The 14,848-nt window shown below is 46.6% G+C and overlaps 1 protein-coding gene across 1 annotated transcript in view; it reads left to right on the top strand.

The window, feature by feature from the left end:
- TSC22D2 (TSC22 domain family member 2) overlaps nt 1–2,307 on the top strand; it is a 62,179-nt gene extending 59,872 nt beyond the window's left edge. Inside the window, exon 4 of the mRNA XM_029062535.1 lies at nt 556–2,307. Within this exon, the coding sequence (XP_028918368.1) occupies nt 556–816 (261 nt within the window). The 3' untranslated portion in view covers nt 817–2,307. The remainder of the gene's footprint in view (nt 1–555) is intronic.
- Nucleotides 2,308–14,848: the final 12,541 nt, after the last annotated feature.

Below are 14,848 nucleotides of genomic sequence, written 5' to 3'. Positions count from 1 at the left end.
CGATCTTGTCTATCTCACTGCCCACCCCTTTCCCACATCCTCCCCCCTAACCTGGAACTCCCTCCCCACTTCCATATACGCCAGACCACCACTCTCTCCACCTGCAACGCATTACGGTCACCTCCTCTCCGAGAGGCCTTCCCCGATTAAGCCCTTTCCCCCCCAGCTCCCTCTTCCACGTCATCTATGACCCGTGGACATTTGCTGTTCGCCCCAACCCCACAGCACTTAGGTACATATCTTTAAATTACATATGATAAGTTGTTGGTTTATTCATATGAATGTCTGTCTCCCCTCTAGACCGAATGCTCCTTATGAGCAGGGGACGTGTCTCCTGACTGCTGTATTGTACTCTCCCAAGCGCTCGGTACGATGTTTTGCACATAGTAACCGCTCGATAAATACGACGGATTGATTTCCATCCTCCCTCATCCCCTCCTGCTCCCTGTGCAAGTTCAGTCGAGCTCGCCAGGGTCTCTGCAACTCTTTGTGGTTCTTTTATAGTCCAGACATGCCGAAAGAACTCATCCACGGTGCCGGTTTTGTCGTTCACAGGATCTGGTGAAAAGCCATTTGATGTATGCAGTCAGAGAAGAAGTGGAAGTATTGAAGGAACAAATAAAAGAATTAATTGAAAGAAACTCTTTACTTGAACGAGAAAATGCACTGTTAAAATCCCTCTCAAACAACGATCAGTTATCCCAGCTCTCCACCCAACAAGCCAACCCTGGTAGCACTTCTCAGCCGCAAACCGTGATAGCACAGCCTCTGCAGCCAACGCAACCTCCACAGCAGCCGAATGTCTCCTCAGCGTAAAGCTTTCCGGCCTCGTAAAGAGAAGAAAAAAACCCAACAAAAGACAAAAAAACTGAAGCAACCTGCCCTTGTGTGCCACTGGTGTTCTCTTTCCACTTTATATGACAGCAAATAGCCATGCTTCAGTTGTGTGTTTGGCCTTTTCAGTATTAGACAATCATCCCACAAAAGCTTTCCCTCATGTTGAGATGTCATGCCGCAGTTGCTGTCCAGTCATGTCATCAGTGCACAAGGGAAGGGTGATAGATGGAGTTATTTGTGATGCAGGGAAAGTCTGCTTCTTAGCCTAGTGTGCATGAGTGGGGTCGTTAAGAGCTTGGTGGCTCTCCAGAGTTTCCAGTTACCCACGGATTCCTTTGAGCCTCCCTCCCGTGCATCTTAAGCAACCATTCAGCTGAAGAGCCACCGTTCCTTCGATATAAGTACCATTTGCCTACATTAGTTTTCATTTATTTGTGTTTTATTTATTACAGGGCTGCTATTTTCATAATGTACATGAACAATGTCACAGAACTTTTTTTAATTTTTTTTTTCAATAAATGTAAGTAGCGGTAAAGGAATTGATAGACGGGATTGCAGTTAATAGAGTAAAAACGTTTAGGCAATAATTGAACAAAAGAATCCTGGCATTTCGAACACTAATGGCAATTGACCTTTGGTATTTATTTTCAGTAGTCCAGACCCAGCTTGAATGTAAATTTTGTATAGTGTAAGTATGAAGACCATAGTGCATCTGTACAGGTAGTCCCCGGTTATTGTGATATAATAAATAATTGATGGGCTATTTTGATGAAGAAATCTTTGCTCATTTCTGTTTCTACTTTCTAATAGAGAAATTGCCATGATTCCTCTGCTTTTTGACATTTCGTATGACTTTTTTTGGGTGGGAATAAAAAGCTGTGAAATTGTTCAACCTACTTTGTAACCAAAGAAGCAAAGCTGTGTAATGGATTTTTTTTTATTTTATAATGCACATTCTTTATGTATTTTTATTTAGTGTTTTCTCATTCACAATTTTCTTTGCTGTCTAGCATGATCTGCATGACCTATAATCTCTGAACCACTTTCGTACCTCATGTTTTTATCCAGCACTCTTATTGTAATATGTAATAGTCTGTGAACAATGTCAAATAAAAAGAACGAACAGCTGGTGTTGGTGGAGCTGAGCTAGTGTGGCTGTCCACTAGTTGTAAAAAAAAAAAAAAATGAAGTGAGCCATCTTTTGTTCATTTAAAATGGTGTTTTGAATTTCGTATGCAGAAAACGTTTTGTTACATTGCAGATTTTAATGTATTTAATAAATGCAACATGCAGATTAAGTGCAGTGTATACTGAGTATTTAAATTAAAAATGTACATTTCATAAAATACAGTTTCAAGAGAAAGCATCATTTTGTGTAAAGTAAACTAACACATTAAGTGTATGTCAGAAATTGATGTATAAATATATATTTTAACACATTTTCTGAAATTAAACTGCAGTTTTGTTGAACTATTTGGCTCAATGTGTTCAAAACTCAAATTTGATGGATTTGCATTTTCACCTGGCCTGCAAAGCGTTTCGAGACCTGTAAATCCATAAGGAAACGTTTGCACTCCGGTTAACTACCTGGAGGAAATAACGTCATGGAAGAATAGCTTCTGGGGGAGGTTAACCCCCTCCCAATCATCGTGCGTCGATGAAAATTAGCCTCTGGAAGAAAGGTCTCTCTTTTGCTTCTCCATGTGTTTAAACTTAAATATTTCCTAGTTGTCGTGCTTACATTTTGCAGTGAAGGAAACCCTTGTACCATTTGCTATGGGCTTCACTGAGTGTTGAGTGATTTGGAAGCCCCTACTCAAGGTAAGCGTTTACAGACCAGTGAAGGATGGGAGAGTTATCAGTGTTTGTATAATATCAGATACACAGGGTCCGGACACACCATCTCCTGATCACTTACTAGCTTCTGACGGTGTGGAGGCAGGGAATTAGGGCTCTGAGTGTGGTCGACCTAAGCGGAGTTAATGAGCATACTGCCCGCTCCCGCGTGTCTTCCCTCCACTGCCCAAGATCACATTATTTTCTATCTTGACTGGTGGGCCAAAAGAATTCAGAAAAAGATTTCCTGTCCATCTCAGAGGTCTTACTGGGTAATAAGCAAAATCTGGCTCAGGGCAGGGTGAGAAGTGTAAATTTTGAGTGGTTATCCTGTCATCACGGACTTCTCCACAGGCTAGAGAACGGGAGTGAATTGCCTGCAAGTAAGTACTTAGATTTCATGATCGCGGTCTCCAAAAATGCTTCTGATTCAAATTATAACTCGAATCTGTTTCCAGGAGCTCTGAGCTAATTGGAAGCCGAGGCTGGGGATCAAGCCACTCTCCCTGACATATCAAGAGGGATGTCGTGCCGGTCTTAGGGGACCGATTAATCTAATGAGATTCTTAGCAGTTTTGCTGCACTGTTGAGAAATTACACAAATGTAGCTATTTATTTTGGTCATTTTCACAAGTCAGTCTTAAAAAAACATCCCTTCAGCGTAAGGCAGTGACTCAGGAAAGAAGAGTGATGTGTTCTCCCTTATATGATCCCTTCCTCTCGGAGTTAGTTCTCTTCAAGCCACTTGTGCAAAGAAGTTGCTTCGGCAACCGGAGTTTACCTTTGGCCTGGATGGTCGTGACAAAGTCACTGAATTTTAATCTAATAACTAAGATGTAGGTACAGTAGTTGAAGGCCAGCTCTGTTTACTCACTGCTCTGAGAGCTCTGAGTTGTGACTGTGGTTTAATATTCACTAGGTAACCAACCCTGAAAGCCCTAGGCCCTTCAGGAGCCGGGGATGTGATTGTACATCTCCAGTATATTCTTCGTTTTGATGATTTTTAAAAAAATCATATTAAGTGCTTTACTATGTGGAGACTAAGTGCTTGGGAAAAGGCAATTTATCAGAGTTGGTGGAGTGTTTCTGGCCCACAAGAAGCTAAAGGTCTAGAGGAGACAGATGCCCATGTAAATAAATAATGTGGATAGAAGGATAAGTGTTGAGGGTAGGGTGGATAAAGGGTACAAATAGAATAAGAATGGTACTTGTTAAGCGCTTACTGTATGCCAAGCACTGTTCTAAGTGCTGTGGTAGATACAAGTTTATCACGTTGGGCCTAGTCCCTGTCCCACGTGGAGCTCCCACTCATAATCTCCATTTTACAGATGCGGCAACTGAGGCACGGAGAAGTTAAGCGACTTGCTCGAGGTCGCACAACAGACAAGTGACAGAACCGGGATTAGACCCCAGGTCTTTCTGACTCCCAGGCCTCTTCTCTATCCACTAAACCACCCTGCTCCAAGTGCAAGAGTGATGCAGAAGGGAGAGGGAGTAGAGGAAAAGCAGCAGAAAGAGCCCAGGCCTGGGAGTCAAAGGATTTGGGTTCTAATCCCACCTCTGCCACTTGGCTGCTGGGACACTTCGGGTGAGTCGCTTAGCCTCTCTGTTCCTCGGTTCTCTTACCTGCAAAGCGATTCAATATCTGTTCTCCCTCCTTTGCAGAGTATGAGTTTCATCTGGGACCTGACTACCTAACCCAGTGCTTAGCATAGTGCTTGACACAAAGCAAGCACTTAAATACCATAATCATTATTATTATTATCGAAATGAGGCCTTAGTCGGGGAAGACCTCTTGGAGATGTGATTTTAATAAGGCTTTGAAGGTAGGATGAGCGATTTGGGGATATATAATAATGTTGGGCACTTACTATGTGCAGAGCACTGTTTTAAGCGCTGGGGGAGATACAGGGTAACCAAGTTGTCCCACGTGAGGCTCACAGTTAATCCCCATTTTACAGATGAGGTCACTGAGGCACAGAGAAGTGAAGTGACTTGCCCACAGTCACATAGCTGACAAGTGGCAGAGCTGGGATTCGAACTGACTCCACTGAGCCTCGCTGCTTCTCTATATGGAGGGAGTTTCAGGCCAGAGGCAGAATGCGGGCAAGGAATCGATGAGGAGATAGATGAGATTGAGGTACGGTGAGTAGGTTGGCATTAGAGGAGCGAAGTGAGTGTGCTGGATTGTAATGGGAAGTCAGGGAGGTTAAATGGGAGGGGTCGAGATAGCCGAGTGCCTTAAAACCAATGGTAAGGAGTTTGCTGAGGTGGATGGGCAACCACTGGAGGTCCTTGAGTGGGGACGTGTGGACTGAACACTTAGAAAAATGATTCAGGCAGCGGAGTGATGGATGAACTGGAGTGGGGAAAGTCAGGAGGCAGGGAGGCTGATGAAGTAGTCAAGGTGAGATAGGATAAGGGCTTGGATCAACATGATAGGAGTTGGGAGGGAGAGGGAAAGGTGGATCTTAGCCAAGTGAAGGTAGAACTGATATTAACTGATAATAGAACTGCTAACTCTCCCTCACCCTGTTCCCTGCTCTGATGATGATGCTGGTGGTATTTGTTAAAGTGCTTACTATGTGACAGGCACTGTTCTAAGCACTGGGGTAGATCCAGGGTAATCAGGTTGTCCCAAGTGGAGCTCACAGTCTTAATCCCCCATTTTACAGATGAGGCAACTAAGGCACAGAGAAGTGAAGTGACTTGCCCAAAGTCACACTGCTGACAAGTGGCAGAGGCAGGATCAGAACCCACAACCTCTGACTCCTAAGCCTGGGTTCATTCCACTAAGCCACACTGCTTCTCATAGCATTTGGGGACTGAATAAGTGAGTTGAGTAGAAGATAATGCCAAGGTTATGGGCTTGTGGGACGGGAAGGATGTTTGTACTGTTTACAGTGATGGGAAACCTGAATGAAAGGATTTGGGTGGAAAGATGAGGATTTTTCTGTCATTAAGGAGCAGAGTGATGGGAACAGATATGTGACACTGCTGGGCATTCCTCAGAGTGGTCCCTTCTTTTAGGAGTTTATGTGGTATGGGTGATGCGGTTTGAAGGTAATTTGGGGAGCAGAATAGAAGAAGAAAAGCAGCATTGCCGAGTAGAGCATGGCCTTGAGAGTGAGAGGACTTGGATTCTAATCCCAGATCCACCACTTGGCAGTTTGACCTTGGGTAAGTCACTTAACTTCTTGGTGCCTCAATCACCCCCTCTGTAAAATGGGAATTCAATCCTCCTCCCTCTAACAGACCGTGAGACCCATGTGGGACGGGGACTGTGTCCAACCTGATTATCTGTCTTGCATCTTCCCCAGTGCTTAGAACAGTGCTTGACACAGAGTAAGTGCTTAACAGATGCCATAAAAAAATGTATTAAGCACTTCTGTGCCAAGCACTATTTAAGGACTGGAGTGGGTACAATAAAATCATGTAAGACGCAGTAGAAGAGGGAGGGAGAACAGATGTTTGCCTGAGAAGGCCTAATTGTTGTGGCTTATAAAGTATGATGGAATACTATTTATGACTGTTTTACACTTGACTTCAATTTACAATCCCCCAGTCTGGTAAGAGGGTTCAACATTGTCTTTCCAGGCTTATTGGTGAGGAATCTGAAGGCACTAGGGGATAAGCATCACTGTAAAAATCCAACCCCATGGTTCTGCTTCCCCAGCGCATCACTTGGAATACCTCCCTCCTGAAGAGAGAATAAATCTTGTTCAGTCTTTAATCGTGGCAGAGAAGCAGCATGGTCTCGTCGATACAGTGTGGGCCTGGGAGTCAGAAGGACCCGGGATCTAAGGCCGGCTCTGCCCGGGCAAGCCAATTAACTTATCTGTGTCTCATTTACCTCACCTGGGAAACGGGGAGTAAGACAGTGAGCCCCATGTGGGACACGAACTGTGTCCAACATGATCATCTTCTATCTACCCCAGTGCTTAGTACAAAGCCTGGCACATAGTAAGCACTTAAAAAATATTGCGGAAAAGAATACTGAAAGATATTAAATGTGACCTGTTCCACTTGGTCTCTTCAAACTCTGGAAACATTTCTGTAAGGAGGTCTTCCCTGGTCCCCGATTTACATCTTAACGACTTTGGCAGTCTGCTAATTATGCAGCTAGGTCACAAGAAAACACCACCTCTATAGATAGCACCCGAGAAAAGCCTGCGGCGAGAAGCAATCGTATTTCCCTGACTTCTGCGGAAATTCGTGTTGTCAATGTCTAATTCTGATGTTCTTATCAAGTATGGAAGAGGTTGTTCCAGTACTCCAGTGTATTTCCAGTCCTCTACCAGTCTCGACTATGGGAGGGAGAGGCCCGTCCATTCCATTCCTAGCTTGGCCAGTGGCTAGTGAATGGAAGGCCGTTTGCTACAAGTCAGAACTCCATTGTGCTGGGCAGCAGTAGCATAGGAGAGAGTCGAGGGTGGAGACTCGGGTTTAGTGCGCGGAAGGTGGCAACGGTAAACCGCTTCCGGATTTTTAGCAAGAAGACTCTGTGGATCCACAACCAGAGCGATTGCAGATGGAGGTGGGGCCTGCTGGGAGAGATGTGTCCATGGCGTCGCTATGGGTTGGACACGACTCGACAGCATAAGACAACGACAACAACAATTCTTATCATAACTGTGGTATTTATGTGCTTACTATGTGCCTAACACCATACAAATCAATCATATAGAGCAGAGCACTGTATTAAGCACTTAGGAGAATACAATATAACAATATCATAGATACATTAACTGCCCACAACAAGCTTACAGTCTAGAGGGGGAGACACATTAATTCAAATAAATAAAATCACAGGTCTATAGACATAAGTGCCGTGGGGCCGCAAAGTGGGGATGAATAAAAGGAGCAAGCGATGTAGAAGGGAGTGGAAGATAAGGAAAGGAGGGCTTAGTCAAGGAAGGCAAGAAGCAGGAGATGTGCCTTCGCTAAAACTTTGAAGGGAGGAAGAGTAATTGTCGGATATGAAAAGGGAGGGTGTTCCAGGCCAGAGGCAAGACGTGGGTGAGAAGTTGTGGATGAGAGGTGGTGGGGAGATAGGAAAGATTGAGGCACACTGAGAAGGTTAGCACTAGAGGAGTGAAGTGTGGGGCTGGGTTATAGAAGGGGAGTAGTAAGGTGAGGGTAGAGGGGACAGAGTGATTAAGTGCTTTAAAGCCAACTGTAAGGAGTTTCTGTTTGATGTGGAGGTGGATGGGCAACCCCTGGAGGTTCCTGGGGAGTGGGGAAATGTGGCTTCAACGTTTTTGTAGAAAAATGATGCGGGCAGCAGAGTGAAGTATGCACTGGCATGGGGAGAGGCAGAGAGGTCAGCAAGGAGGCTATTAATCAAGGCGGGTTAGGATAAGTGCTTGTATTAACGCATATTTTAGCAACGTTGTGAAGGTTGAACAGGTTGAATATGCGGGTTGAAAGAGAGAAGTCAAGGATAATGCCAAGGCTTGTGAGACAGATGGTGATGCTGTCTACAGTGATGAAAAAGTCAGGGGAGGACAGGGTTTGGGTGGGAAGATGAGTGCTTTTTTAGAGATGTTAAGTATGAGGTAATGGCGAGACATCCAAGTAGAGATGTCTTGAAGGCAGAAGGAAGCGCGAGACTGCAGAGTGGGAGAGAGAAAAGGGCTGGAGATGGAGATTTGGGTGTCATCCGCATAGGGGTGATAGTTGTAGCCACGTGAGCGAATGAGTTCTCCAAGGGAGTGGGTGTAGATGGAGAATAGAAGGGGACCCAGAATTGAATCTTGAGGAACACCCACAGTTTGGGGTTGGGATGCAGAGGAGGAACCAGCGAAAGAGACTGACAATGAGCAGGCAGAGAGATAGGTGGAGAATCAGGCAAGGATATGGGTGGATTCAAGATAATCAGATCAGACAAATTCTCTTTCCCGTATAGGGCTCACTAAGTAGGAGGGAGAACAGGAATTGAATCCCCATTTTACACATGAGGAAATTAGGGCATAGAGAATCTAGGTGACTTGCCCAGGGCTACGCAGCAGGCAAGTATTAAAACCAGGATTAGAACCCTGTTCCTCAGAATCCGAGGCCCAAGATCTTCCCTCTAGGTCATGCTGCTTTCCTAAAAAATTCCATCTTGTTTTCCAAATCTCCCAAACCTAGAGTACTGTGCTCATCCTATTACACATAGTAAGCGCTCAATAAATACTATTGAATGAATGAATGAACTTTTGAAAACAAAGTCCCCAAGCATAGGAACATTAGGAAGTGGGGTTGGGAAGTCACATGGAAACCTTCTACAATATGGGGTTTTTAGTGGCGTTTCAATGGACAGCAGCAACTCCCCTAGTCAGACACTGGAGAACCTCTGTGGGTCGAAGGTAATGGGGAAATGGGCTGTAAAATTGAATTGAGGAAGAAATTGGATGAAAGCAGGTCGCGACTCTCTGAGGAGGCCTCGGTGCCTCATCGCCACAAAGTGTAAATGGACTTTCATTGATTCAGTGGCATTTATTAAGTGCTTATCTGTGCAGAGCACTGTATTAATACAATATAACAATATACAATACATTATACAATACAATATACAGTACAATATAACGATATAACTTCTATAGAGAAGCAGCATGGCGTAGTGGATAGAGCACAGGCCCGGAAGTCAGAAGGTCATAGGTTCCAATCCTGGCTCTTCCGTTTGTCTGCTGTGTGACCTTGGGCAAATCACTTCACCCATCCGTGTCTCAGTTCTCTCAGCTGTAAAATGGGGATTGAGACTGGGAGCCCCACATGAGGCAGAGAATGTCCAACACTATTTGCTTGTATCCACCCCAGCGCTTAGTACAGTGCCTAGCACCTAGTAAGCATTTAACAAATGCTTAATAATTATCATCAAGGCAGGCCGAGCTTCGTCCTATGATGACATGCAATGAAACAGTGTTCAATGAAGATGGAGAAAATCGTCGGACTCCTTCTCTGCACAATCCTTCTCCGCAGTTTTGCATTTCCTTCTGTCTTTAGGACGTCTCTACCTGGATATCCGCCTACACCTCAAACTCAACGTCTAAAACAGAACTCCTCATCTTCCGTCCCACCCCCATTCCTCCCCATGACTTTCCGATTACTGTATACAACAGCCCCCATCTCCCTGTCTCACAAAACCAAGAGTTTGACATCCTTGACCTCTCTCTCTCATTCATCGTGCGTATTCAGTCCGTCACCAAATCTTGGTGGTACCTTCACAGCATCTCTAGAACGTACCCCTTCCTCTCCCACCAGCTACCATGTTGGGGTGCAAACAAACAAGTCCGAGTGAACACAGTCCCTGTCCCACTTGGGGCTCCTAGTTTCAATCCCCATTTTCCAGATGAGGTAAAGAGAAGTGAAGTGACTGGCCCATGGTCATGCAGCAGACAAGTGACAGAGCCGGGATTTGAACCCGTGAACAGCTGATTCCCAGGCCCGTGCTCTATGCACTACGCCGTGCCGCTTAGGGAGCCTCGGGAACATAGACGGACAGCGGCTTAACTGTCAACAGTCTGGCATCTCTGCGGCCGGCCCAGTTGGAGATCTGACTTCCCTCCGCTGACATCTGCCTTCTATCTGTTTATTTCTGGCCCTCCGCTTATCCAGGTAGTCCCCCGACACTCAGGGGGATGGCGGCCAACAGGATGTGCATCCTTTTGGCACGAGCTCATTCCACAAAGGGTGCATCCTCCCGTGTGGAAGCGTAATCTCTGATGGGACTGTTTGCTCCGGGAGGCCATATGTGTCTTCTACGTGCAGAGGACATCCTCGGTAGCTCTCCTTCTTCCTGTCTCTAGTTTTGGGTTGTTTTTTTCAGCCTTTGTGAAGCATTTTCAGTATTTGTACTAAGCTCTGGGATAGGTACGAGATAATCGGGTTGGGCGCAGTCCCTATCCCGCGTAAAGCTCACAGCTCCCCATTTTGCAGATGAGGTAACTGAGGCACAGAGAGGTGAAGCGAGTTGCCCAAGGTCACACAGCAGACAAGTGGCAGAGCCGGGATAAGAACCCAGGTCTTCTGACTCCCAAACACGTGCTCTAGATCTGGGAGTAGAGCTGACCCATTCCCTACCAGTCCTTCCTCTAACTCATTCATTCAGTTGTATTTATTGAGCACTTACTGTGTGCAGAACACTGTAGTAAGCACTTGGAAAGTAAAAGTCAGTGACAAATAAAGACAATCCCCGCCCATAATGGGCTTACAGTCTAGAAGCTGGGAGACAGGCATCAAAACAAGTAAACAGGCATCAATAGCATCAATTTAAATAAATAGAATTATAGATATATGCATATCATTGATATGAATAAATAGAATTATCAATATGTACAAATATACACAAGTGCTTTTGGGGGAGAGGAGTAGAGGAAAGGGAGCGAGTTGAGATGATGAGGAGGAGAGGGGAAGCAGAGGAAAAGGGGGGGCTCAGTCTGGGAAGGCCTCCTGGAGGAGGTGAGCATTCAGTAGGACTTCGAAGGGGGAAATGTAATTGTCTGGCGGATGTGAGGAGGGAGGGTGTTCCAGGCCAGAGGTAGGACGTGGGCCAGGGGTCAACGGTGGGACAGGCGAGAACGAGGCACCGTGAGGAGGCGAGCGACAGAGGAGCGGAGTGTGCGGGCTGGGCTGGAGAAGGAGAGAAGGGAGGTGAGGTAGGAGGGAGCGAGGTGATGGACAGCTTTGAAGCCAATAGTGAGGAGTTTTTGCTTGATATTATATAAATGTGTTCCAGGGCTCGCCTATCTCTGGTGGATTCTGCATAACTTGGGGTCTGCACATCTGCCAGTAAAATAATGGTATTTGTTAAAGGCTTGCTATGGGCAGCACACTGTACTTACCGCTGGGATGGTTACAAGTAAATCGGGTTGGACACAGTCCCTGTCCCATGGGGGGCTCACAGTCACAATCCCCATTTTACAGATGAGGTGACTGATGCACAGAGAAGTTCAAAGACTTGCCCAAGTGAAGTGACTTGACCTTGGACAAATTCATTCATTCATTCATTCAATAGTATTTATTGAGCGCTTACCATGTGCAGAGCACTGTACTAAGCACTTGGAATGGACAATTCGGCAACAGATAGAGACAGTCCCTGCCCATTGACAGCTCACAGTCTGATCTGGGGAGACAGACGGACAAAAACAAGACAACATAATCACGATAAATAGAATCAAGGGGATGTACACCTCATTTACAAAATAAATAGGCAAGTGGCAAGTCGCGGGCAAGGGGCAGAGCCGGGATTAGAACCCATGACCTTCTGACTCCCAGTCAAAAGTGATGTTGTCTTTGATGAGAAGTTCATTTTGGGACGTTGAGCTTACGGTGCCAGTAGGATGCCCCGTGTAGAGAGAAGCAGCGTGGCTCAGTGGAAAGAGCACGGGCTTTGGAGTCATAGGTCAAGGGTTCGAATCCCGGCTCGGCCACTTGTCAGCTGTGTGACTTTGGGCAAGTCACTTAACTTCTCGTGCCTCAGTGACCTCATCTGTAAAATGAGGATTGAGACTGTGAGCCCCACGTGGGACAACCCGATTCCCCTGTGTCTACCCCAGCGCTTAGAACAGTGCTCGGCACATAGTAAGCGCTTAATAAATACCAACATTATATTGGAAGCAGGAAGAGATATGAATTTACAGAGGACGGAGGCCAGGGATAGTGAGGTAGATTTAGTCTCAGTCACGTAGAAATGGTAGCTGAAGCTGCAAAAGTGGATGAGTTTCCCAAGGGGACCTCTACAATATCACCAAGATCCGCCCTTTCCTCTCCACCCAAACGGCTACCTTACTATTACGGGCTCTCGTTATATCCCGGCTAGACTACTGTGTCGGCCTTCTCTCTGGCCTCCCTTCCTCCTCTCTCGCCCCGCTCCGGTCTATTCTTCACTCCGCTGCCCGGCTCGTCTTCCCGCAGAGACGATCTGGGCATGTCACTCCCCTTCTTAAACAACTCCAGTGGTTGCCTATCGACCTCCGCTCCAAACAAAAACTCCTCACTCTAGGCTTCGAGGCTCTCCGTCACCTCGCCCCTTCCTACCTCTCCTCCCTTCTCTCTTTCTACCGCCCACCCCGCACGCTCCGCTCCTCCGCCGCCCACCTCCTCGCCGTCCCTCGGTCTCGCCCGTCCCGCCGTCGACCCCCGGGTCGCGTCCTCCCGCGGTCCCGGAACGCCCTCCCTCCTCACCTCCGCCAAACTGATTCTCTTTCCCTCTTCAAAAGCCTACTTAAAACTCACCTCCTCCAAGAGGTGTTCCCAGACTGAGCTCCCCTTCTCCCTCTACTCCCTGGACCACCCCCCCTTTACCTCTCCGCAGCCAAACCCTCTTTTCCCCCTTTCCCTCTGCTCCTCCACCTCTCCCTTCCCATCCCCACAGCACTGTACTCGTCCGCTCAACTGTATATATTTTCGTTACCCTATTTATTTTGTTAATGAATTGTACATCGCCTCGATTCTATTTAGTTGCCATCGGTTTTTACGAGATGTTCTTCCCCTCGACGCTGTTTATCGCCATTGTTCTCGTCTGTCCGTCTCCCCCGATTAGACCGTAAGCCCGTCAAACGGCAGGGACCGTCTCTATCTGTTGCCGACTTGTTCATCCCAAGCGCTTAGTACAGTGCTCTGCACATAGTAAGCGCTCAATAAATACTATTGAATGAATGAATGAATAGGCGGTCCAGAACTGAGCCTTGAGGAACTCCCCTCCACACACATAATTAGGGAGCAGAAAGCAGAGGAGGAACGCATGAAAGGGGATGTTCAGAGAAGTAGGAAGAGAGCAGAGAAGTAGGAAGAGAGCCAGGAGAGAATTCTGTCCGTTTGCAGGAGAAGGGGGTGGCCCATGGCGTTAGAGAAAGCCAAGAGTTCAAGGGGGATTAGGATGAAGTAGAGGCCATTAGATCAGATATATAGATATCTCCCCCGATTAGACCGTAAGCTCGTCGATCCCTGTCTCTATTGCCGAATTGTACATTTCAAGCGCTTAGCACAGTGCTCTGCACATAGTAAGTGCTCAATAAATACTATTGAATGAATGAATGAAATAGAGTTAGTGAGGTGGAGGTCACTGGTAACCTTGAAGAGAGCAATTTCAGTGGCTATTGAATTCCCCAAGGATCAGTGTAGGAGAGAAGCAAAATTCATTTGGTCGTATTTCCTGAGCGCTTACTATGTGCAGAGCACTGTACTAAGCGCTGGAATCAGTATGGTCTAGTGGAAAGAGCACAGGCCAGCTCTGCCAAATGCTTACTGTGTGATCTTGGGCGAATCGCTTAATTTCTCTTTGCCTCCGTTCTCCTCTTCCCCCTCCTATTAGACGGTGAGTCCCATGCGGGACAGGGACTGTGTTCAATCTAACTGATTTATATCTATTTCAGAGCTTAGAACACTACTTAGTAAACATTTCACAAATGCCGTTAAAAAAAAAGGCAAGAAAATTTTTCAGAATATTGGAGGCAGAACCCAGGAAGCAAGGTGGGTGGGTGGTAAGGGTCGATGACACGGGCTTCCAAGGAAGATAAACAGAGGGTTAGAAAGGGTACGATGATGTACTTAGTACAGTGCCTGGTACATAGTAAGCGCTTAACAAATACCATTATTATTATTATGTGGAAGCAGCATCTGTGGGGGGTGTCGAATGCAGGGAGGGCTCAGTTGGTCAGATTTTCGGAGGGAGGAAGTCCCTGGGCAAGCCACTTCACTTCTCTGAGCCTCATTCACCTCATCTGTAAAATGGGGATTAAGACCGTGAGCCCCAAGTGAGACAACCTGATTACCTTGTACCTACCCCAGCGCTTAGAACAGTGCTTGGCACATAGTAAGCACTTAAATACCACCACCATCATCATCAGAGCAAGGGAACAGGGTGAGGGCGAGGACGGAGGCAGGGAGAGGTGAGAGTGAGGTACGGTTGGAAGGTTGGCCTCTTGAAGAGTCTTGAGAGCCAGGTGTTGTGACGAGCAGTGTGACCCAGTGGATAGAGCACAGACCGGGGAATCAGATGGAGCTGGGTTCTAATCGGAAGGACCTGGGTTCTAATCCGGGCTCTTCCACTTGTCAGCTGTGTGACCGAAGGACCTGGGTTCTAATCCGGGCTCTTCCACTTGTCAGCTGTGTGACCTTAGGTGAGTCGCTTCACTTCTCTGGGCCTCAGTTCCCTCATCTGTGAAGTGGGCATTAAGAGCGAGCCCCACGT

Source organism: Ornithorhynchus anatinus, chromosome 1 (assembly GCF_004115215.2).
Source record: "Ornithorhynchus anatinus isolate Pmale09 chromosome 1, mOrnAna1.pri.v4, whole genome shotgun sequence".
Taxonomy (NCBI): Eukaryota; Metazoa; Chordata; class Mammalia; order Monotremata; family Ornithorhynchidae; genus Ornithorhynchus; species Ornithorhynchus anatinus.
The sequence above is the reverse complement of the archived record's forward strand: the minus strand, read 5'-3'. Positions and strand labels throughout refer to the sequence as shown.